The sequence below is a fragment of the Staurois parvus genome, unplaced genomic scaffold (genome assembly GCF_062004578.1).
Source record: "Staurois parvus isolate SC_StPar_1 unplaced genomic scaffold, SC_StPar_1.0 ptg000246l, whole genome shotgun sequence".
Lineage (NCBI taxonomy): Eukaryota > Metazoa > Chordata > Amphibia > Anura > Ranidae > Staurois > Staurois parvus.
In genome coordinates, this window is record NW_028318042.1 from 3,177,122 (window position 1) to 3,202,320 (window position 25,199).

Sequence of the window (25,199 nt, forward strand, 5' to 3'; positions counted from 1 at the left end):
GCAGGGTCCGGGCAGAGCGGATATAGTGAATGCAGGGTCCGGGCAGAGCGGATATAGTGAATGCAGGGTCCGGGCAGAGCGGATATAGTGAATGCAGGGTCCGGGCAGAGCGGATATAGTGAATGCAGGGTCCGGGCAGAGCGGATATAGTGAATGCAGGGTCCGGGCAGAGCGGATATAGTGAATGCAGGGTCCGGGCAGAGCGGATATAGTGAATGCAGGGTCCAGGGTTTAGTAACACTTTAAAGTTAAATTTCAGATATTTTTACATCATTACACTGGCCCACCAATGTGAATATGTATTCACTATGCCTGTGGGGATCCTGGTGAAATCTGGAAATCATGATAATAGGCTCTGGTACTACAATGATCTCCACTAGCTTCAGGTTCGTGTGCAGAGTAGCTGCCCTGCTGCATATGTCGCTCACTCGGCATGGGCGCCATTCAGAGAATGTTCCAATATTGCAATGAATACAAAGCATTCTCTGATTGCATTCATTCTGAAAATGGAAAGTGTTCTCTGAATGGTGCCCATGTAGAGCGGGTGATCACTTGTGTTTACAATGCAGCTGCTCAGTATGGGACCTGGAAGCTAATGGCAATCACTGGGGTACGGTGGACTACGGTGATTTCCAGCTTCCAGGGGAATTAGCACCCCCTGCCTGGAATTTATATGTTCTCCCTGTGCCTGCGTGGGTTTCCTCTAGGTACTACGGTTTCCTCCCACACTCCAAAGACATGCTGGTAGGTTAATTGGCTCCTTTCTAAATTGGTCCTAGTATGTGTATGTATGAATGTGAGTTAGGGACCTTAGATTGTACGCCCCTTGAGGGTTAGGGACTGATGTGAATCTACAATACACATATAAAGTGCTGCGTAAATTGACGGCGCTATACAAGTACCTAAAATAAATAAAATTAGCCACATATGGCATATACATATTTACATTGCTGGATCAATGTAGTTTGCAACACCAATCACACTTTCAATGGTCTGAGGTCCATCACCGGCATCTTCCACCCAGCTGCGTCTGGGTGCCGGGATCTGGCCATCTTCACTAGGCAGTGCGGGATGACGTCACTCCTGCAAATGTGCAGAAGATCAGTCATCCCGGCATGTGGGATCTGTGCTGGAATGTAAATTGAGCTGTGCATGTGCCCCTCAGTGTGCATTCTAAGGGGAACAGAGCAGGCAGGTACGATTATTTTACTGCAGGAGAGACCTTGGTGGTCTCTGCAATAAAGGGCTTGGCTGCTTGCATTTGTTTTTTTGTTTTTTTAGTTCCACTTTAACACCAAGGTGGTATTATTTCCCAACAGCCCTGAAGTGATGTTGTGTTCCCTAGGAACAAAGCGGTGGTATTGATGTGAGCTGGTGAAGTCTGCTATGTTTATATCGATTTGACAAGTGTAGATGTTATCCTAAAATCTGCATAATCAGTACAGAAATCTACATTTCATACATTTTATTTTTAAAAACTGGGTCCTTAGAATTCTTATTTTTGGACACTTCTGGATAATCGACATGCAGCATCCTTCCATCACACAAACTTTGACGGGTATCTGTGGACTGTCTTACCAAAGAAGTCAGAGAAGGGGTCCCGTCCACCAAAGAATTCCTGGAATACTTCCTCTGGGCTCCGGAATGTGTAGGCAAATCCATGAAAGCGGGATCCTGAGCTGGACCTGGGCTCTGTGAGAGAGACAAATCAAAGAAAGTTGTGGCAGACCAACTAAAGAAATACAACGTGCCGGGCTGCTGGGAACTTACAGATGATCACACAAGTCATACAATGAGAGGCAACAAGAAGGCCATTTGGGGGTTACTAGCAGAGCTGCAAACCAGGATCTGAGGTTAACAAGCATTCCTGATCACAGAGAGGAATTGAACCTGATAAACTATCAGCGGCGGGTCAATAAAATGACATTTTTACCAGTGCAACACATTATCATGATATGATGAGCAGCACAGTGACTAAATGGTTAGCACTTATGCCTGGCAGTACTGGGGTTGCTGGTTCAAATCCCACCTGCCTGGAGTTTGCATGTGCTCCCTGTGTCTGCGTGGGTTTCCTCTGGGTACTCCGGTTTCCTCCCACACTCCAAAGACATGCTGGTAGGTTAATTGGCTCCTGTCTAAATTGTCCCTAATATGTGTATGTATGAATGTGAGTTAGGGACCTTAGATTGTACACCCCTTGAGGGTTAGGGACTGATGTGAATGTACAACATATATGGAAAGCGCTACATAAATTGATGGTGCTACAGAAGTAGCAAAAATAAATAAATGATATATAATGCATATCCCTATGGAATTTGGCATACGTCAGAAATATAAATTTTGCATGTCTCAGTTTGTGCAACATACAGGGGTTGATTTACTAAAGGCAAATAGACTGTGCACTCTGCAAGTGCAGTTGCTCCAGAGCTTAGTGAATGAGGTAAAGCTTCACTTTACAAAGAATACCCAATCTCCTAGATTGTGAGCTCGAAAGAGCAGGGCCCTCGATCCCCTCATGTTTGCATTGTATTGGTATTGTTCTGTCACATGTTCTGTTCCCCTCTGTAATGTACAGCGCTGAGCGAACTATTGGCGCTTTATAAATACTGTATAATAATAATTATAATAATCACGTGCAAGAAAATTAAAAAAAAAAAAAAAAAAAATGCACGTTTCATTGCACTTGATTGGATGATCATAAACGAGCAGAAGCTCTGCTGACTTCCAAGCTCTGGAGCAACTGTACTTAGCAAAGTACACAGTATTTGTCTTTAGTAAGTCAGTCCCATAACTGATATTGCATAGAGTTTGTGCGTCAAGTAGAAAGTGGTGCAGGAGCAGGAAACCATATAAATTATGGTCAATGTTTCTCTTTTCTGTGGATTTCCCCTAGGGTGGGCCCTATGCACTGAACAGTCATAAGTATGTGGGCACTCTTCTAAATTATGAAGTTCAGACGTGTCCAGTGTAAGGTATTTGTTGATACCAAGGCTCCATGCACACTAGCATTTTTTCTTGGCTATCATCACAGAAGGAAGCCTAAAGATGATGCACAAGAAAGCCCACAGTTTGCTGAAGACAAGCAGACCAAAGGACATGGATTACTGGAACCATGTCCTGTGGTCTGAGGACACCAAGATCAACTGATTTGGTTCAGATGGTGTCAACCAGGTGAGGAGTACAAAGACATGTGTGTCTTGCCTACAGTCAAGCATGGTGGTGGGAGTGTCATGGTCTGAGGCTTCATGAGTGCTGCCGGCACTGGGGAGCTACAGATCATTGAGGGAACCATGAATGCCAACATGTACTGTGACATACTGAAGCAGAGCATGATCCCCTCCCTTCGGAGACTGGGCCGCAGGGCAGTATTCCAACATGATAACGACCCCAAACACACCTCCAAGACCACCACTGCCTTGCTAAAGAAGCTGAGGGTGAAGGTGATGGACTGGCCAAGCATGTCTCCAGACCTAAACCCTATTGAGCATCTGTGGGGCCTCAAATGGAAGGTGGAGGAGCGCAAGGTCTCTAACATCCACCAGCTCCGTGGTGTCGTCATGGAGGAGTGGAAGAGGACTCCAGTGGCAACCTGTGAAGCTCTGGTGACCTCCATGCCAAGAGGGTTAAGGCAGTGCTGGAAAATAATGGCGGCCACACAAAATATTGACACTTTAGGCCCAATTTTGACATTGTCACTTAGGGTTGGAGTCACTTTTGTTGCCAGCGGTTTAGACATTAATGGCAGTGTGTTGAGTTATTTTGAGGGGACAGCAAATTTACATGTTATACAAGCTGTACACTGACTACGTCACATTGTAGCAAAGTGTCATTTCTTCAGTGTTGTCACATGAAAAGATAGAATCAAAGATTTACAAAAATGTGAGGGGTGTACTCACTTCTGGGAGATACTTTGTGAATGTCAAAATTGGAAACAGATGTCAAATGAGTGCTGACTGATGCCGAGAGACAGAAGGCAACCAGCCAAATGACTCAGCACACAAGTGTTTGGTAAATCATTTTCGTTTTAGCATGATACACCGCCTGTCTCACTGACCATCTTCCATCAATGCCGAGTCACTGGCCCCGGAACAAGCTGGCTATACACTGGTAGATTTTCTTTTGACGATTTTACTAATGTTTGCTTTTAACATTTGACTTTGGAATAAATGTAATTTCCCAAATTAAAACCCACATACAATATTAGATATCCAATCATTCAAGAATTTTCCATCCTTTAATTCTTGACCACAGTGATAAGAAAAGTGGTTGTAAACCTCAGACATGAAATCTGAACAAAGTACATAAATCTATAGTGTTTACTTGCCTCTCTCCAAAGCATTAAAGCGATATTAAACCGCCGGGTTTGTTTTGTTTTAATTAAAATAGCAAACATGTTATACTTACCTGCTCTGTGGTATTGCAGAGCAGCCCCAATCTTCTTCTGGGGTCCTCCGCTGGTGCTCTGGGCTCCTCCTCTTCGGCAGGTGTGCCCCCATGGAAAGCACTTGTGCGGGCTTGCTCCCAAGCTGCCCTGTCTGCATCCACTGACACAGGGGAGGCGCAGAGCAGCCAAGATCCTCCTCTTTTGGGTCCCAGCCAGCATTCATGGCTCCTCCCCCTGTAGTGCCTCCAGGGAAAGCTGCTGGCCCTGGGGACCCCACTATGTGCTTGTCCTTGTGTCGCTGCACTATGCGTCCATAGGACACATACAGCCGTGGCCCTCTGGCTGTGATTGACAGCAATGGGCTCTCACTGCTGTCTCAGCCAATGCACACAGGTTTTTTTTTCCTCCATGCATAGAATGCATGAAGGTAAAAAAATCCTTGAGCCTTTACAACCACTTGAATACATAGAATGCATGAAGGTGAAAAACCTTAAGGCTTTAGAACCACTTTAAGTATCATTTCTCTCTGCTGTCTAGTTCCTCTGTTATCAGCATGACACCGAGGAAAAAAAAAAAAATAACAGGGGAGGTATCTCCAGCACACAGCCTGTGATTGACAGCCTCAGCCCTGTTCCTGTGTGAAGGAGCGTCCCTTCCCTCCAATCAGCTATCAGAGCTCTTGGACACTAACTGCAGCTCCCTGCCCTCCGCTTGAATGTATAGGACAAATGGCTGCAAATAAACAGGTGCAACTTATAGGAGGATTGGTTTCATCTCTGATTCTAGTCACTTCGCTGGGTATAGGTAAGGGTTTAAAACCACTTAAAGTTGGTTTAGCACCTCTAATGATTAGAAAAACTGAACAAACGTTGTTAAGAAGTTTCAAATTCAATTCTTCTATCCAGCTTTACAGCTTAAGTTTTCTGCTTTGATAATTGTTTCAGGTAAGTGATGGTCTAAAATGTCATTGGAGAAGACTGGCAGTCAGAACTCTGCTTTAAAGGGACTTAACCCTGACCAAGATATGAGAGTAATCCATAGAATACTCACCAGGTCCTGAGAATCCTGCTTTCCCATATCGATCATAGGTTTCTCGCTTTTCCGCTAATGGACAAAAAAAAAAACAAAAAACAAAAAATACAAAAAGCGAATGTTAGCAAACAGACTATACATTATATAATGAAATCTGTTATAATTATTCCATAGGAAATGAGTACAATGCCACATTTACCATCTGATAACACTTCATAGGCTTCTGCGATGTCTTTAAACTTCTTTTCAGCCAGCTCTTTATTGTCAGGATTTTTGTCGGGGTGCCACTTTAGTGCCAGTTTCCTATATCTGTGAAAGTGAGAAGCAGAGAAGGCAAAATTGATCGCAGTTCCTACAGTGTCATAATTAGATCATTGCCAAAAATCTAGAATATTCTGCTTATTAACTGAAATTTTCATGATAAAATTTTAGCATTAAAAAAAAAAAAAAATTTCTAAAATGTTTTCTATCTTTTGTATATGCAGCTCCAATTAAATTATTACCTGGTGATCTTGCCATGAAGAGATATAGATAGAGAATATCTCTCTCTCATATATATATATATATATATATATATATTCATCTATCTATAAAAAAAATATTTTTTTTTTGTAGGCGGGGGCTGGAACTCCGCATTAACTTTGAATTGACACTTGCAAAAGATTGCAAAACAGTGCGACTGAAGTGTGGTGCAGGAAACGCACAGTGATTGCAGCAATTCCCGCAGCTCCAATGATGCTTGCAGATAGTCTGCAAGTTTAATGACACATACAGACTCCTACATTTAAAATTCTAAAGTGGTTAAAGAAATAAAAATCCCATCTGACCTTCCTTCCCTGGGTCCCAACAAATACAATGGACGCTCCAGATAACATCTGCTCTTACTGAGCGAGCACCTGCAAAAAGCTGGCCATACATGGATCAAAAATTTGGCCGGTTTATCAGGAAGCGGCCAATCTATGGGCACTGTGGCTGAACAGAAGTTGACAATCAACCAACCACCCTGATGGAAAATTTTTGCTCAATCGGAACGCAGTGCTTATCTGTGTATTCTGGTAGCAGAGGAGTCTCCCCACTGTCAGAATATAGAGACACAGTGTGGAGGATTCCCCCATCCATCTCGAATGTGTGGATGGGGGAATCTGGACAGTTTTTTTCCCATTCAACCCGCTGGTTGATCGGAAAAAAAAAAAAAAAAAAAAAACCAAAGACTTTAGCATGAATTATGTACATTTTGAAACTTTCCAAAATATTGCCATCAATCTAATTTTGGTGCAGGCAAACCTGACGAATTTTTTTTTTATGTTACACTAATTAACGGGAACAGATCACCTTTTCCGTGATAAAAATATTGAAAGGAAATCTAAACAAATCTAGCTGGATAGGACTCCAATGACTGACTGGTAAGAATAGCTGAATGCACATCACAAAAGCCACTAATGGGTAAAACACATATCTCTTTCCATAATGGAAATCCTCTCTTGCCTCCTGACAGTGCTCAATATTGTGCCGGCACAACCCCTTGTAATATACATAATGCCATACGTCACTTTGACAACAGATTCTGCATTGTTTGAGGACTTACGCCCGTTTGATGTCATCCTGGGTGGCATTTCTGGGCACTCCGAGAATCTCATAGTAATCCCCCATGATTCTGTGTTGTGAGAAGTTTCTGAAAGAAGCAAGGAGGAGGAAAGTTGACGGTCACCATGATACAGTGTTACCAGTCACAGACAAGGAAGGGTGTAACATATATAACGGTCTAGAGGTGACACATATACAGGAATAGTACATTACAGCAGAGGCCTCTGGGCTCCCGAATTCCCCTCCGCGATTCTTCTCCCCATCCCTCCCTCTGGATTATTTTGGGAAGGAACACGTGGGAATGCTCAACCTGTCAGCAGCATTGGTCACGGGCAAACCTCTCTCCTTGGATGTTGAGTATATTGTTTATTGTGACTTGTTCTTTAAAGTGGTTATTTTTTTTTTTTTTTTTTTAAATGTAAACCTTTACAAACAAACATGTTAAACTGGGGCAGCAAAGTGGCTAAATGGTTAACACTTCCACCTGGAAACACTAGAGTCGTTGGTTCAAATCCCAACCACGGCACCACCTGCCTGGAGTTTGTATGTTCTCCCTGTGCGGGCTTCCTATAGGTACCCCAGCTTCCCCCCCCCAGCATGTGTATGAATGCAAATTAGGAAGAAAAAAAAAATGTCACCAGCACACCGAGGATCACCAATATGGGTCCAAAGGTTTTAATAAACCATCACATAGTTACAGCAAGGCAACATTTCAGAGTCCTGCGAGACTCCGAAACATTGCCTTGCTGTAACTATGTGATGGTTTAATAAAACCTTTGGACCCATATTGGTGATCCTCGGTGTGCTGGTGACATTTTTTTCTTGCTGATTTTGTTCGCTTCTAGCCGACGGTCACTGCAGCACCCACTTATACACACAGCCATTTTTAATGCAGGAGTGTGTGCGTTTGGATCATACACTTGAATGCAAATTAGAGACCTTAGATTGTACGCCCCTTGAAGGTTAGGGACATCGATTAGATAGATATTTCCTTCGCTGTGTGTATATGTATAAGTATTTGAACCCCGGCTGATTTTGAATGTTTGCCCAATCACAAAGAAATGATCAGTCTAAAAATCAAATGTTCGGTGTATTGTAACAGACAGAATAGCAACAAAAAATTCAAAAGAAATGCAAGTCTAAAAAATGATGCACCGATTTGCATGTTCATGAGGGAAATAGGCATTTGATCCCCTACCATTCAGCAGGATTTCTGGCTACCAGGTGTCTTTCATACAGGTAACAAGCTGAGATTAGAATCAGTCTCGTAAAGGGAGTGCTGCTAATCTCATTTTGTTACCTGTATAAAAAGACACCTGTCCACAGGAGCAATCAAACAATCAGATTCCAAACTCTCCACCATGGCAAAGACCAAAGAGCTGTCCAAGGATGTCAGGGACAAGATTGTAGACCTACACAAGGCTGGACTGGGCTACCAAACTATCACCAAGCAGCTTGGCGAGAAGGTGACAACAGTTGGTGCAATCATTCGCAAATGGAAGAAAACACAACAAAATTTCAGTCTCCCTAGGTCTGGTGCACCATGGAAGATCTCACCTCGTGGAGGATCAATGATCATGAGAAGAGTGAGGAATCGTCCCAGAACTACACGTGAGGATCTTGTCAATGACCTCCAGGCAGCTGGGACCACAGTCACCAAGAAAACAATTGGTAACACTCTATGCCAACAAGGATTGAAATCCTGCAGTGCCTGCAAGGTCCCTCTGCTCAAGAAAGCACATGTCCAGAACCGTCTGAAGTTCTCCTCTGCATCATTCAGATGTTCAGTGGCAGACTGGTTGAAAGTGTTGTGGTCAGATGAGATCAAAATCAAGTTCTTTAGCATCAACTCAACATGTTTGGAGGAGGAGGAATGCTGCCTATGACCACAAGAACACCATCCATACTGTCAAAAATGGTGGTGGAAACATTCTGCTTTGGGGGTGTTTTTCTGCTAAAGGGACAGGACAACTGCACCGCATCAAAGGGACGATGGACGGGGCAATGTACCATCAAATCTTGGGTGAGAACCTTCCCTCAGCCGTGCATTGAAAATGGGTCGTGGATGGGTGTGACCATGCCTGATGAAGGGGTCCTGCGAGACTCTGAAATGTTGCCTTGCTGTAAGTATGTGATTGTTCATTAAAATTTTTGGAACCATATTGGTGATCCTTGGTGTGCTGGTGACATTATCCCTCTCGAGTGACCAATCACACTTCTCCGTCTTTCAATCCAATGGATGTGTCTGGGTTTGGCGGTTGCCAGGAGAACGGTACTTGCCTGACTGCACTGTGCCAAGTGTAAAGTTTGGTGGAGGGGGGATTATGGTGTGAGGTTGTGTTTCAGGGGTTGGGCTTGGCCCCCTAGTTCCAGTGAAGAGAACTCTTAAGGTGTCCGCATACTAATATATTTTGGACAATTTCATGTTCCCAACTTTGTGGGAAGAGCTTGGGGATGGCCCCTTCCTGGTCCAACATGACTGCGCAGCAGTGCACAAAGCAAGGTCCATAAAGACATGGATGAGCGATTCTGGGGTGGAGGAACTTGACTGGCCTGCATGGAGTCTGTGTGGACCCATAAAGGTGATCCTTGGTGTGCTGGCGAGACATTCTCCCTTGCCGACTCTGTTTGGTTCCAGCCGACGGTTGCTGCAGCACCCACTTCTATACACAGACATTTTTAAAGGCAGGAACGTGTGCATTTGGATTGTACACTTTCATAGACACGTAGAGGACCCCCCACGTCCTCCTCACTGGCTGTGATTGACAGCAGCAGCAGTCAATAGCTCCCAGTGCTGTCTCTGAGCCAATGAGAGCCAAGAGAGCCGCTGCTCTCATGCACAGTGCTGGATCGAGATCGGGCTGAGGAAAATATAAGGCTGGGGAAGGGGAGCTTCATGCAGGTTTACCTTAAACCCTTGGCACCTGCACCTCCCCTTCAGAGGTTTGTGATGTCGGGAGGTGGGCAAGGTTTAGAGTCATGGGACCACCGTGATTGGCTGTCACAGCGATCACATGATCGGAAAGCTCCTGATCGCAAGAACCTTTCCGTGAGGCCCCAGTAAATGTGCCGGGAGCGAGTTCTCAGCACATGTTTGTTTACATTGGGTCCGCAAATACCCGTTAAGGCCCAGCTGCCGAGAAGCTGCATATCTGTGTACCAAGGAGGCAATGCAGGCAAAACACTAAAAGTAATGAAACAAAAAAGAAAAATTCCTGCCTTTAGAACCACAAAGAGACACCATCACAATCCCATTCAGGACAGGTGACAGGGCCTACACATCACCAACCTGCAGGTATGTGTACTTATCCAGCCATGCTCCCTCGCTGCCTCCCTGGGGGAGCTCTGGCCAAGGGCTTCTGGGTATGGGGGAGCACATTTACCTTCCCCATGTGACAATGCTCAGCCAATCACTGTGTCCGAATACTGACACGTGACATAATGTCATCACTCTGTCGAAGCTCTGACACCAGTTGGCACAGTCGGGGGTTGCTGCAGCGGGGGAGGAATGAGGGAGCGCAGCGGTAGGTATACATGGAGGGGACAGCGGGCTATGGACACTGCCACTTTACCCAAACTAGTTTTGTCCAATTTATTTTATTACAAGTACTTCTATAGTGCCGTCAATTAACACAGCGCTATACATACATTCACATCAGTCCCTGCACTCAAGGAGCTTACAACTGCCTGGTTTTACCCCCCCTCCCCCCCAACCACAAGTGTAAATGAGCTCTAATTGACACCCACCAGAGAAAACCTGGGTGTGGGCGAGTCTGGGTGTCTAGGCTTCAAGAAACTTCTAGTCATGAAAAAGTTACAGGGAGTGGAAAAATAATAGATCTACTAGCAGGACCAGTTGGAGGGAATGGTACTGACAGTTTATCATACATAGTATGTCATTTTTTTATTCTGTCCATAGCTCCACTTTAGGGGGTTCCATTGGGTAAAAGGCTGGGGTAAATGAAAGTGTGCACTGTGGGGGGAGGGGTGTGAAGGGCTCATTTTGGGGACTATTACTAATAAATAGTACAGGAGGTGTGTGTGTGTGTGTGTGTGGGGGGGGGGGGGGGTTATTATAAGGGGCACTTTAAACAATGCTGAGTGAGTTCAGATTCATGACAAGTCAGAAAAACGTGATCTAGATAAAGCGGAAAAGTGTCTGGGGAATATACACGTTTTCTGTCCCGTCGTGTGATCCGATATCCCGCCACTCTCACCCCCACCATTTCCTATTAAATTTATTAATGAGTGAAACTGGAGGCCGCCAATGATACTGGAGCATGCAAACCTGACTACCGGCACAATGCACCCCCCCAGCTCTATTGATACAATGACAGGAGATTGGCCAGATTATATAACCATCTGTGAGCTGCCAGAGGGGGGACTCCATCCAGAATACTCAGCCATGCCTATACAGGGGACATGGTCCGTGCTGGCAGCGTATATACATGGTCTGTCCTGGATGTATACTTACACACACACACACACGTGGGGTACATGGTCTGTCCTGACGGTGTGTGTGTGTATATATATATATATATACACACACACATACACATACATACACACGGGGTACATGGTCTGTCCTGACGGTATATATATATATATATATATATATATAAATATATATACACACCCACACACACACACGTGGGGTACATGGTCTGTCCTGACGGTGTGTATATATATATATACATATATACATATACATACATATATATATATATATACACATATACATACATACATACATACATATATACACACATACATACATATATATATATACACACATACATACATATACACACACACACACACACACACACGGGGCACACGGTCTGTCCTGGCGGTGTATATACACGGGGCACACGGTCTGTCCTGGCGGTGTATATACACGGGGCACACGGTCTGTCCTGGCGGTGTATATACACGGGGCACACGGTCTGTCCTGGCGGTGTATATACACGGGGCACACGGTCTGTCCTGGCGGTGTATATACACGGGGCACACGGTCTGTCCTGGCGGTGTATATACACGGGGCACACGGTCTGTCCTGGCGGTGTATATACACGGGGCACACGGTCTGTCCTGGCGGTGTATATACACGGGGCACACGGTCTGTCCTGGCGGTGTATATACACGGGGCACACGGTCTGTCCTGGCGGTGTATATACACGGGGCACACGGTCTGTCCTGGCGGTGTATATACACGGGGCACACGGTCTGTCCTGGCGGTGTATATACACGGGGCACACGGTCTGTCCTGGCGGTGTATATACACGGGGCACACGGTCTGTCCTGGCGGTGTATATACACGGGGCACACGGTCTGTCCTGGCGGTGTATATACACAGGGCACACGGTCTGTCCTGGCGGTGTATATACACAGGGCACACGGTCTGTCCTGGCGGTGTATATACACGGGGCACACGGTCTGTCCTGGCGGTGTATATACACGGGGCACACGGTCTGTCCTGGCGGTGTATATACACGGGGCACACGGTCTGTCCTGGCGGTGTATATACACAGGGCACACGGTCTGTCCTGGCGGTGTATATACACGGGGCACACGGTCTGTCCTGGCGGTGTATATACATGCCTGTCACTGTGTGTGGGCAAATTAATACCAGGGACAGTCCAAACTCTTATAAATCAGTCCCTTGATGCTTCTTGGCCCAGATTTTCCATATTCCTCCTATTTTTTTGCATGTTTGGAAAGAGGGAAAAAAAAAAAAAAAAAAAAGACCCCCAGCAATACAACACAGAACTGTATAAATACAATACAGGAGAGTATAAATACCAATATAATAGAATGTATACAGAGAATGTCACCTCGGGATTGTTCTGTTTTTATTATATGACGGCAATCACATAAGCAAATAAGCAAGTGGCGTCTATTGTGGTGGAAACTGGCACTGTATCGTCTCATAGATCATTCAAATCTCCCTGCGACAGCCGCAGACGGAGAGCGGACTGAAATGAATACAGTAAATGTGCAAATGTGAGCGGGCATCATGACGAACAACAAATTCCCAGCACAATTACCAGCTAGCCTACAAACAAACCAAACTGACCCTATCCAACAATTCACCGTATCACAGAGGGGTTCGTTGTACACATCTGCAGACAGCTGATCGATCTCCCTAGACCAGGATAAATGCGGCTCAAAGTGTTTTATTTTTATCCCGGTTAGTTTCTCAGTACATCTAAAAAGTAATTCCACTCAACTAGGGCCAAAGATCATTTTCCTTCCTGCAGGAGTGATTCAGTGTTGGACATCTAGAGGAAAATAATTAGGTGGCTCATAGCACACAACAGCAACTTATGGGTGTGGCAAAAGTGCAGTCAGAGGGGCTGAAAGTTTCCAGTTACTCACTGTGTACACGGTAACTTATGGTGCAGTCCTTGTACCCCAAAAAAAAAAAAAGTTCAATAGAGTACAACAAACCACCAAAAAAATTACCTCCAAGGCAACCCCCCCCCCCATCCCCTTGGCACAGGTCTTCTCCCCTTCCACTAGTAAAATGTCCCCTCCCTCCAGTACAGGTCTCTTTCCCTTCCACTAGTAAATGCCCCCTCCCTCCAGTACAGATGTCTCCCCCCCCCCGGCCCGTCTTTTTCCCCTTCCACTAGTAAATGCCCCCTCCCTCCAGTACAGATGTCTACACCCCCCCCCAGCACAGGTCTTTTTCCCTTCCACTAGTAAAATGTCCCCTCCCTCCATTACAGATCTCTCCCCCCCACCCCCCCAGCACACATCTTCTTCCCTTCCACTAGTAAATGCCCCCTCCCTCCAGTACAGATGTCTCCCCTCCCCCCAGCACAGGTCTTTTTCCCTTCCACTAGTAAAATGTCCTCTTCCTCCAGTACAGATGTCTCCCCCCCAGCACAGGTCTTTTTCCCTTCCACTAGTAAAATGCCCCATCCCTCCAGTACAGATGTCTCCCCTTCCACTAGTAAATGTCCCCTTCCTCCAGTACAGATGTCTCCCCTTTCACTAGTAAATGTCCCCTTCCTCCAGTACAGATGTCTCCCCTTTCACTAGTAAATGTCCCCTTCCTCCAGTACAGATGTCTCCCCTTTCACTAGTAAATGTCCCCTTCCTCCAGTACAGATGTCTCCCCTTCCACTAGTAAATGTCCCCTTCCTCCAGTACAGATGTCTCCCCTTCCACTAGTAAATGTCCCCTTCCTCCAGTACAGATGTCTCCCCTCCCACTAATAAATGTCCCCTTCCACCAGCACAGCTTCCCCTCTCCAGTACAGCTCTCTCTTCCATTACACATCCACTCACTCCCCCCAAATCTCCTTTCTCTGTGAAATTCATTCACCAGCCCAGGCAGTTCAGAGTGGGGGGGGGGTCCTCCCTCTCGCAGTGTCATGTGACTGGAGCTGAGGAGGTGATAAGGAGCTGAAAAGCAGCAGGAGTTCCACTGCAGTGCTTCACGTGCGCAGTGACTGTACGTGATAGCTGCTGTAGTTTGGGTGCCAAAATGTGGTCATGTCTGTCTAAGAAAATCTATATTAACAATATGAAAGAAGGTGGGTGTTTAGGTGCTAGAGGTAGGAAGAGAGTGGGGTGGAGGAGGGGAAGGTCGGGCAGGATATCCAGGAAGGAACCACAGGAAGGTTATTTGGGTAAAAGTCCTGAGCAAAAGACATTTTGTAGATCTAGTAAGAAGAGGAGAGCCTAGACCACAGGTGCCCAACTGCTGGCCCATAGACCACATGGCTCTCTGATGTGGCTCATAACCTGTTCTGGGATGGCAGGTCGGCAAACCCAGCTTGCGGGTTCCAGACCCGCCATCCCAGAGCATCACTGCTGAGAATGGGGCCCGTGGTAGAGGAAGCATGAGGCTGCAATAAAAGCAGAGCAGATGCTTCATGTATAGCGTCAGCTCCCGTCACAGGCGGAGTGACACCAAATGCAGTCCACCTGGGACAGCAATAGCCACCATAGGCTTCTGTTATTACCTGAGGGTTTGGTGCGCTGTCTCAACATGCACCAAAACTCCTGAATGCAGAAGTTTTGTTGTACTTTCAGAAAGTGCGCCACACCTGCAGGATATAATAGAATTCTATGGAAAAGTGCAGCTATCCAGCAGAAAAGCCACAGGTGCTCTTTGCTGCAGGTAAACCTCAGCGCTTTAGTGTGAAAGCAGCCTTAGGACCCTTTCACACGATCAGTCCAATCGGGTACGCCTGTATTTTTTCAGGCAGACCGAATCGGAACCTCCATTCACCTCTATGGTGGACTTGTGTCCGTTTACACCAACCTACCTCCAATCCGTTCAAAAAAAAAAACCCACACACACCACGGTATTGGTGCATCCCTACTGATCAGGTAACGAGGTAAACCTGACACCAGACTAATCCCATCATGTAGGAACCTCCAGGAGGGCTAGCCAACAGACAGAACCAAATAGGTGACTCAATTAACAATGGGACAGACACAACAGTAAACACATCACACATGAATAAACAGATCACAGCAAGATCTCAGCATCAAGTTGTTTTGAGCTGATTATATTAACATCTGCTCTGAGTCTAGGAAGGAGGGGGGGGGGGTTGAAACAGTCAATGCTGGTTTGGGCACAGGGACCCCAAATCTGTATCCTGGCCCTCCAGTTCTCAGTCTGTGTGTTTCAGGGAGACAAGGACTTAAATCCAAAGTAAAACTACTCCAAAAAGGTCCCCCCAGGCACACACCTCCCAAACAATAGAGCCCTCTCAGATGCCACAGCCCATAGTCAGTAGGCAAGAAGCTAACCTGCAGTCCCCTACAAAAGGGTCAAGTCCTGGTTGGATCTGTCACAAAGTCCTTGAAATGTCATTATGAAATGAGGCAAAGTGACCGGATCCCCTATGTAACAGGAAAACACAGCAGAAAGGCAAGTTTTGCAGGGGCATTCCCCAGCGAGGTCACTCATATGCTGCCCCCCGGATGAGTCAGATACCAGGCAGACCATGTGACCCTCCAGCAAAGCTCCTATTTCTGGAACGTCTGAGAGCCCAAACACCAACAGGAAACCCGGAGGCCATGAAGGATCACTGACACAATGACAGCATAGACACTGAAAAACAGACCTAAAAACAAGCAGAGCATACTCTACTAACATGCATAATGGAGGCATATACAATGTTGCCTGGACCTGTACAAAGAGAGAGACGTGGCATTTGTCACTCTGCTGTATAGACGGTCGCTCTAATAAGAGCCTTTCAACCTTTCTAACATGGAGGAACCCTTTAAGTCTTAGGTTGCGAATAATGGACACATCTGTAACTCGGCACAAACAGTAAGCTGCGAATATAACAAATCAAAAGAACAAAGAATGTATTGGACAGCCTGGCTGCTCCATTTGTCAAAATTATTTTTTTCATTTCATTATTATTGATGAAAATAAAAGCCAGGAAAAAAAAAAATAAGAAAAGGCAAAAAAGAAATGCAGAGCGTGAAAATAGTGGAGTTCATTGATATTGGTGGTTGGTGGAAGAGTGACCATTACCATGGTGGTCATTGGAGTGCTCTTTTACATTGATGGTCAGTGAAGTGGTCTATTATATTGATGGTAGACAATGAAGAAGGGCCTCCTTAAATTGGTGGTCACTGGAGTAGAGCTCCCTTACATTGGTGGTCAGTGGAGAATGGCCCCCTTAAACCGGTGGTCATTGGAGTAGGGCCCCTTTAGAGTGGCAATCAGTAGAGAGGGATTCCTTGAACTGGTGGTCTTTGAAGAAGCACCCCCTTATATTGGTGGTCACTAGCATAGGGCTCCCTTACATTAGTGGTCACTGAAGAAATTGTTGGTCAGTGGAGAAGGGCCCCTTATATTGGTGGTCAGTGAAGGACCACCTTAAATTGGTAGTGATTGGAGAAGGACCCCCTTACATTGGTGGTCAATGTAGCAGTGCTCCTTACATTGGTTGTTAATGGAGAAGAGCACCTTTAAATTTGTTTTTATTGGAGAAGGGCCCCCTTACGTTGGTGGTCAGTGGATCAGGGCTCCTTACATTGGTTGTTAATGGAGAAGAGCTCCTTTAAATTTAATGTCATTTGAGATGGGCCCCCTGACATTGGTGGTCAGAGAGGAAGGGCCCCCTTAAAACTTGTCATTGGAGATGGGTCTCCTTACATTGGTGGTCAGTGGAGTAGGACCCCTTACATTGGTTGTTTGTGGAGAAGGGCCCCCATAAGTTGGTGATCATTGGAGAAGAACCCCTTACAGTAATGGAAATTGCTCAAAGAACCCATAACAACCTCTAGAGGAACCTGGAGGGTTGCACAGAATCCTGGTTGGTCTACATGGAGAGCCACATTTATACCACATGGCAAGAAAGAGGTACTTTCTACAGAAAATGAAATATGTCAGCATCAAAATATATACATGTGAACTGCATTTTATTTAACGTGGTTGTAAACCTCTGACATGAAATATGAACAAAGCACATCCCTCTATAGTGAGTGCTTAGCTCAATCCAGAGCGCTAAGTGTCATTTCTCTCTGCTTCCTCTGCTATCAGCATGAGTCACTTCTGACAAGCTTTCCTGACACCAAGAGAAAAATGGTGACATTCAGCACACAGCCTGTGATTGAGAGCCTCATCTTTGCTCCTGTGAGGTGTGTGTGTGTGTGTGTGTGTGTGTGTGTGTGTGTGTGTACGCCAGTGCATCCTGTGCAGGCAAAGACGGTCCTTCGATGGTGGTATGGATAGATATGCTCATGTGAATGAGCCCCTTAAAGTAAAGCTGAAAAACACAAAGAAATATAGCAGCTGCATTCCCAAATGGTTTTTAAAGGCACAGTCAGGGAAAGGGCAAAACTTCCTAGGTAACTCCCCGGTCTTTCCTGACAAAATCAGCCAACCAAGCTGTGCTTTCAACTGAAATATCAGTTGTAGGTGGACTAACCTATTGATTACAAAATCAGGGATTCAGCGGAGCTAGTTTTCATTTCAGCACCAAGACCGAAACATATTTGCATCAATATAACTGGTGCCACACATACTAATGATACTTGGCCTTTTGCAGAAGTATATAGGCTCACGAAGGTTTACATTGGCTACAAAAACGTGAAATATTTTTAAAATATGACATAAAATATACAACATTTTATAATATAATAATTTCATTAAATATTACTTTCAAAAATATAAAAGTGTGTAATAATATTAAAATTCTAATAAACAATTCTATTACAATATGATAATAGTATTAGATTAAATATACTGTAAATAAATATAATATAAAAATGTGGAATATTTGTAAAATACATGAATAACACATTATAAAATATTTTAACACAATATAATAATTTATTTTAATATAAATAGGATTAAATATTTTGAAAAAAAAAAAAAAACAAAACCAAAAAAATTAAATAAAAAAACACAAACACACAAACAATGTGAAATATTTTAAAAATATAATAAAATATTAGAAATAAGAATAAAGGTTTTACATATAAATATTAAATCATATTTTGTAAAATATAAAAATGTGTAATAAAATTTAAAAAAAAAGTGTAAAGTATAATAAAAAAGGAAACAATACGTATTTGAGCGATAACCCAACACTAACTTCTAGAACCGTCCTGAGATGTGGACTGAGATCAGTAGCAGGTTACCCCTCCTCCACTCTTCCTGCTGGCTACAGTCAGCTGCTGTTTGCTGCAAACAGTTTAATAAGTGTGTATCGGGGGAACTGAAAAGAGTCAAATATTTGATGACACCAGAATATTTCAGCACAGGCATACCACGATTGTAGGAGGCTTTGTTCAGACTTGCCAAAAATGTCCTGAAAACTGCTGACAGGAAGGACGGGATTCAGCACACAGATCTGGCAGTAGACCCCGATGCTTTAAATGTCACTGAAGAGCCACCAGTGGCCATAAATACAAATCCATTGTCTGATCTTTGCTTGTAAACACCGATCTAGACAGCATCACCTACAATGCACCTTTAAAGGCATAGCCTAACTTTTTAAAAAAAAAAAAAAAAATGAACCCCTTTACATCAGAGGGAGCCATAGGCTGTAACGCCTGGCAGGCGGAGCTCCTGAACTTGCTGCACTATAATTGGCTGCACAGTGGAGGAAGTCATCAGAAGCTGCAGCTATTGGCTTCTGATCGACAGTGGTGGACTGTGAATTGTCGGTGACCGCTCGGTCACGGTTTTGGGGGCGTCGATGGTCACCTGTCCTGCTGCCACATGTATGCTCAACACTGTCATAAAGGGGTTAATGTTCCCACATTAAAAGAATAAAAACATGCATTTATTATATTTTTTCATATATTTATGTATTACATTTACATTCAAGTCTGCAGAGCATTGCAACTGATCGGTTGCATCAGGGATGCACTGCACAGGCTGCTGTATGAGCCACACTTCAGCCCAAGTGCCATACAGAGGTACAGACTTCAATACGGGGCTGGAAGACGTGAACAATGCAATACAAGTGTGCCAATATCATTGCACTTTTTTTTTTTAATTTAGATATTTATTCAGTTTTCAAATATAGCAATACAAAAAAAAAAAATCCAAAAAGGAAATATAACATAACATATCTGCTAAAACCACTTATTGCATATCATTTTCTCCCCATAACCCCCTACCTTCAACCCACCCTCCACCCCACCCCTTCTTCAATGAACCCGACATCTATCTAATCGACTTATAACTCACATCCTCTGGATACAGATTTTTAAAAGGAAGAAAGACAAAATTCCTATTTTTTTTTTTTTTCTTTTTTCTTTCTTCCCTTTTATACTCAAATTATAAAGTAGCTTCTTTCACATTTACCTTAAACTCCTCCCATTTCATATAATATGCCTCCATCCTATCTTCCTGCATGTGATATAGTTTCTCCAATCTAGTCCACTCTATTCATCCAATAATCTTCCCTCGGTGCCTCAACTTTGCGCCAAAACTTAGGTATCAAACTTTTAGCTGCATTTAGATAGCACCAAATACCCAGATCTTTATATTTATTCACCGATATTTTTGTGATATGAAAAAGACAAATTTTAGGGTCCAGTCCAATCTCAGTTCCACTAATAATCCGAATTTGATTTATAACCTCTCTCCAATAAACTTGTATTTTTGAACATTCCCACCATATGTGGTACATCGTGCCCACCCCTCCACACCCTCGCCAACACCAAGGTTGTTTCTCATGAATATCATTGCACTTGTGCCAGCACCACCCATATGTCCCTCTGCTGTGGTGGCAGATTGGACTTGCAGTCTTTCCATTCCCAGATCCAAAGTGAATCTGAGAATGGATGACGCAAGTGTATGTGTGTGTGGGGGGGGGGGGGGGGGGAAACGCTACATTATTCATGTGACACCCTAAGTATGGGTGTCACATGAAACATGGTTTCAAATGGCTGACTACACTTTTAACTCCCCTGGCGGTATTCCTGAGTGTAGCTCGGGGTAAAGTTTCAGTACCACAAGCGGTAACCCCGAGCTACACTCAGGAATACCATGCGGTGCTGCTCCACGATCCCTCGATCACTTACCTTGTCCTGCGCTCCCGCGATGTCCCCCCTGCAATGTAATCCGGCGGATGCCGGCATCTGTCTTCTGGGTTCCGTCCCCTGCGAGCGTCGGGACGTACGGGGATGGAACGGCGGGAATTTTGAAAATGACAAAAAGTGACATTCACTAAAATCTCATAGTATAACATTCCTGTATCAAACCATTTCACATACATTTTGTCCCGAGTGCTTTGTCCGGTGCCCTGCCTGCATTTTGACTGTTCTTTCTGCCTGGAAACTGAGAAACGTCCATGGCGTCCAAAAAGCGTCCCTTTAGGTCAAAATCGGTTTTAGACCGGCTAGAGAACAGCGATAGTAAATCAGAACCACTTGCAGAATTGAGTGATAATGATTCGTGGGGGAAATTCCTCATCAGACACTAAAAACAATTTTGCGACTTTGCTCTGTGATGTGCGAACTTGGCGCTATATTTCAAATTTCAGTGTTTTTGGTTTGATTATATTATTGAATTAAATTTATTATATTATTTTTTATGATTATTTATTAAATTATAATTTATGATTTCAGGTTTCAAAATTTTAACATACCCGGGATGTTTACTAGACTCTTGTTTGGACAGATTTCAGTGAGTTATTCCTAAAAATTACAGGCCTACAATAAAAAAAATACATATTTCCATGCAAAAAAAAATGTACCGCTTTGAGCACAGAAATACTGACATGATCAGACCGCTAAGGAGGTTCAACAGATTTCCTAACGGGACCCCAGTTAAAAAGGAAGTAAAAGCACAGAAAAATTGAGAATTTTCTCTCCCTCTTATATTGTAAGCTCTAACGAGTCAGGCCCTCTGGATCCTCCTGTATTAATTTGTATTGTAACTGCACGGTCTGCCCTTATGTTGTAAAGTGCTGTGTAAACTGTTGGCGCTATATAAATCCTGGATAATATTTTACATGCGGCAAAAAAAAAAAAAAGCCAAATAACTAAAATATCAGTTAAGGTGATATAAAACTACAAAAAAAAAAAAAATTTACACGACACCACAATCTGCCATGCAAAGGACAAAAAAACAAAACAAAAAAAACACACAAACACCACCGCTCCAGGCAGGTCCACTAGATGCACCACCGCTAACACACTAATTGGGTCTTGGCCTAGCTCGCAGCGGTCTTCATAAAAGAGAAGAAAGGGTCCATTGGCCGCACTTCTGAAATCACCTTTATTGTACAAATTCTTCAATATAAAAAAAAAAAAAAAAACCCACACCCTACAAAATTTAACAATCATTGCAGAGGGAAGAAAGAAGAAGCGAACGGGTTTCACGCTTGTCTAGCACTTATTCATAGCAAGCATGAAATGCGTTAGCGTCTTTATTTTCCCTCTGCTGTGATTATGGTAAATTTGTGATTTTATTGAAGAGTTTGTACAATAATGGAGATTTCGGAAGTGCAGCCAATCGACCCTTTCTTCTCTTAACATAGAAAAGTGACGGCACAAAAAGACCCTTTTTTTCCCTCTTTTTGGAGGGGTTGGGGGTTTTTTTTGTTTTCTTTTTAAACTTTTGTCAAAATCTATGTTTGAAGTCATTTACTGTTGACTGTCTCACTACCTCTGCTGGAAGTTTATTCCAAGCATCCACTACTCTTTCAGTAACATAATACTTTCTGAGATTAGTTTTGAACTTTCCTCCAGTTATATTAAGGTCATGTCTCCGTGTTCTTGATTTTGGTTTTGTGTTGATAATCCCGCCCCTCCTGAATCTTATTCACCCCCTTGGTGTATTCAAAGGTTTAATCAATCATGCCTCCCTTTTCCCTTCTTTCTTCCAGACTGGACATGTTAAGTTCCTGAAGTTGCTCTTGATATGTTTTATCCCCCAGACCTTTCACCACTTTTGTTACCAGTCTCTGGACTCTCTTATCAATATCCTTTGTAAATGAGTTCTCCAGAACTGGGCACAGTATTCTAAATGAGGTCTAACAAAAGATCTACTCTATATAAAGGAATCAGGAACTCCAGCTGGGATCTGTGCCGGCACCTGATTAGTGTGTTAGCGGCAGTGTATCTAGTGGACCTGCCTGGACCGGTACAATAAAGGAGATTCCGGAAGGGTGGCCATCCAACCCTTTCTCCTCTCTATGAGGACAGCAGCGATCTGTGCCGGCACCCGATTAGTGTGCTAGCGCAATTTCAGAAGTGCGGCCATCCGACCCTTTCTCCTCTCTATGAAGACAGCAGCGATCTATGCCGGCACCTGATTAGTGTGCTAGCGCGATTTCAGAAGTGCGGCCATCTGACCCTTTCTCCTCTTCTATGAAGACAACTGCAATCTGTGCCGACACCTGATTAGTGTGTTAGCGGCGGTGTATCTAGTGGACCTGTCTGAAGCGGTACAATAAAAATTTTGGAAGTGTGGCCATCCAACCCTTTCTCCTCTATGAAGACAGCAGCGATCTGTGCCGGCACCTGATTAGTGTGTTAGCAAGATTTCAGAAGTGTGGCCATCCGACCCTCTCTCCTCTTCTATGAAGACAACTGCAATCTGTGCCGGCACCTGATTAGTGTTTTAGCGGCGGTGTATCTAGTGGACCTGCCTGGAGCGGTACAATAAAGGAGATTTCAGAAGTGTGGCCATCCGACCCTTTCTCCTCTTCTGTGAAGACAGCAGCGATCTGTGCCGGCACCTGATTAGTGTGTTAGCAAGATTTCAGAAGTGTGGCCATCCGACCCTTTCTCCTCTTCTATGAAGACAACTGCAATCTGTGCCGACACCTGATTAGTGTGTTAGCGGCGGTGCATCTAGTGGACCTGTCTCAAGCGGTACAATAAAAAATTTTGGAAGTACGGCCATCCAACCCTTTCTCCTCTCCATGAAGACAGCTGCGATCTGTGCCGGCACCTGATTAGTGTTAGCGAGATTTCGGAAGTACGGCCATCCAACCCTTTCTCCTCTTATAAAAAACATCTATCACCACCTGTAGTGTAGCGGACCAGAAAATACTTTTTATCTTGTTCAAAAAGTGTCCACATGGATGCGATCTAGTCGATTGTATGGATGTTAGCTATTCCATTTTCAGCGCATTTACTGCCCATAGATAGTGGAAAGGTGTAAACCTCCTACAATTTGATGTTATATTGGTATTTAAAGCTCCAGGTAGCTCAAATATTCTTCCTTGCACTGGGGCTGCATTCACCCTGCAAGGGTTTCCTGCTCTATTGAACAGTAAAAGCAATTTTACTCACCTGATCCTCTGCTTCTCCAGCAGATGGTGCTCCCCCATGATCAGGCAGTGGACTGCCCCACAGCGTCATCATGTCTAACTCAAGGCTATGGACACTGCATTGGTCTTGATGATGTCAGGATCTTCGACCTCCTGGAGTGTAGAGGAGAGGAAGCTGCGGGAACCAGTCTAGCAGTGTGGAGGACTGGGTAAGTACATCTACTTTAACAAATCCCCTAGACCTAAACAAGCAATTAACACTTGCAGTGTGGCAGCAGTGTCATTGAAAGGGAACATTTTCAAGTTTCCTGAAGTTCGGCTTTAAGGGAAAAGTAGGTTGAATATTGCGCTCGTCAAACCTCATTAATATAGGTGATGACAGAGGAGGGGAGGATGAACGTTACCGTACAGATATTCTCCTATAAAGAGAAAACAGGTATTGCTGGATCTTCTACATACAGTTGTGTCCAAAATTATTCAACCCCCAATGCTGTAAAGGGGTTTAGGGACTATAGTGTACATTTGGAATTGTATTCAGAATCAAATCCTACAAGGACGTTGTAACTACCCAAATGCAACTAAAATGACATCAATTGTTTATGTAATACAGTAGTAAATGGTTCTTATGTGGTTTCTTCATTGCCACAATTATTCAACCCCTTAAAGACTACCACTCTGAAGAACAGAGGTTCATACAGGTGCTTTCCATCAGGTATTGAAAACACCTGTGGATGTCACCGAGCAGCAATCAAGCATAATAAGCACCAATTAGGCAGCTTTAAAATGACTGTGATACTCAGCTCCTTCTAGACATTTACTGGTGTGGTTACAAACATGGTGAAGGCAAGAGAATGGTCCAGGAAGACAAGAGAAGAGGTGATTTCTCTTCACAGGAAGGGCAATGGCTATAAGAAGATTGCAAAGATGTTAAACATACCAAGAGACACCTTAGGAAGCATCATTCGCAAATTCAAGGCAAAGGGCACTGTTGAAACGCTACCTGGTCGTGGCAGAAAGAAGATGCTGACTTCGACTGCTGTGCGCTACCTGAAGCGTAGAGTGGAGAGAAGTCCCCGTGTGACTGCTGAGGAACTGAGAAAAGATTTGTCAGATGTGGGTACAGAAGTTTCAGCCCAGACAATAAGACGCACACTGCGTAATGAAGGCCTCCGTGCCAGAACTCCCAGGCGTACCCCCTTGCTGTCTCCAAAGAATAAGAAGAGTCGACTGCAGTAGCCAAAAGCCATGTGGACAAACCACAAAAGTTGTGGGATAGTGTTCTGTGGACTGATGAAACAAAATTAGAACTGTTTGGGCCCATGGATCAACGCTATGTTTGGAGGAGGAAGAACAAGGCCTATGATGAAAAGAACACCTTGCCTACTGTGAAGCATGGTGGAGGGTCAATCATGCTTTGGGGCTGTTTTGCTTCTGCAGGTACAGGGAAGCTTCAGCGTGTGCAAGGTACCATGAATTCTC

General features: G+C 44.2%; 1 protein-coding gene across 2 annotated transcripts in view; it reads right to left on the bottom strand.

The window, feature by feature from the left end:
• Positions 1 to 23,857, bottom strand: part of DNAJB2 (DnaJ heat shock protein family (Hsp40) member B2) — a 52,671-nt gene extending 28,814 nt beyond the window's left edge. Inside the window, exons 1-5 of one of the 2 annotated variants that reach the window (XM_089680616.1) lie at positions 23,743 to 23,857; positions 7,002 to 7,088; positions 5,616 to 5,725; positions 5,435 to 5,488; positions 1,579 to 1,692 (exon numbers count right to left, since the gene is read on the bottom strand). In XM_089680616.1, the coding sequence (XP_089536742.1) occupies positions 1,579 to 1,692; positions 5,435 to 5,488; positions 5,616 to 5,725; positions 7,002 to 7,088; positions 23,743 to 23,780 (403 nt within the window). In that variant the 5' untranslated portion in view covers positions 23,781 to 23,857. Of the gene's footprint in view, positions 1 to 1,578; positions 1,693 to 5,434; positions 5,489 to 5,615; positions 5,726 to 7,001; positions 7,089 to 18,578; positions 18,710 to 23,742 lie in introns of those variants that run through there. The other variant, XM_089680617.1, reaches the window with a different exon arrangement.
• Between the last annotated feature and the right edge of the window lie 1,342 nt (positions 23,858 to 25,199).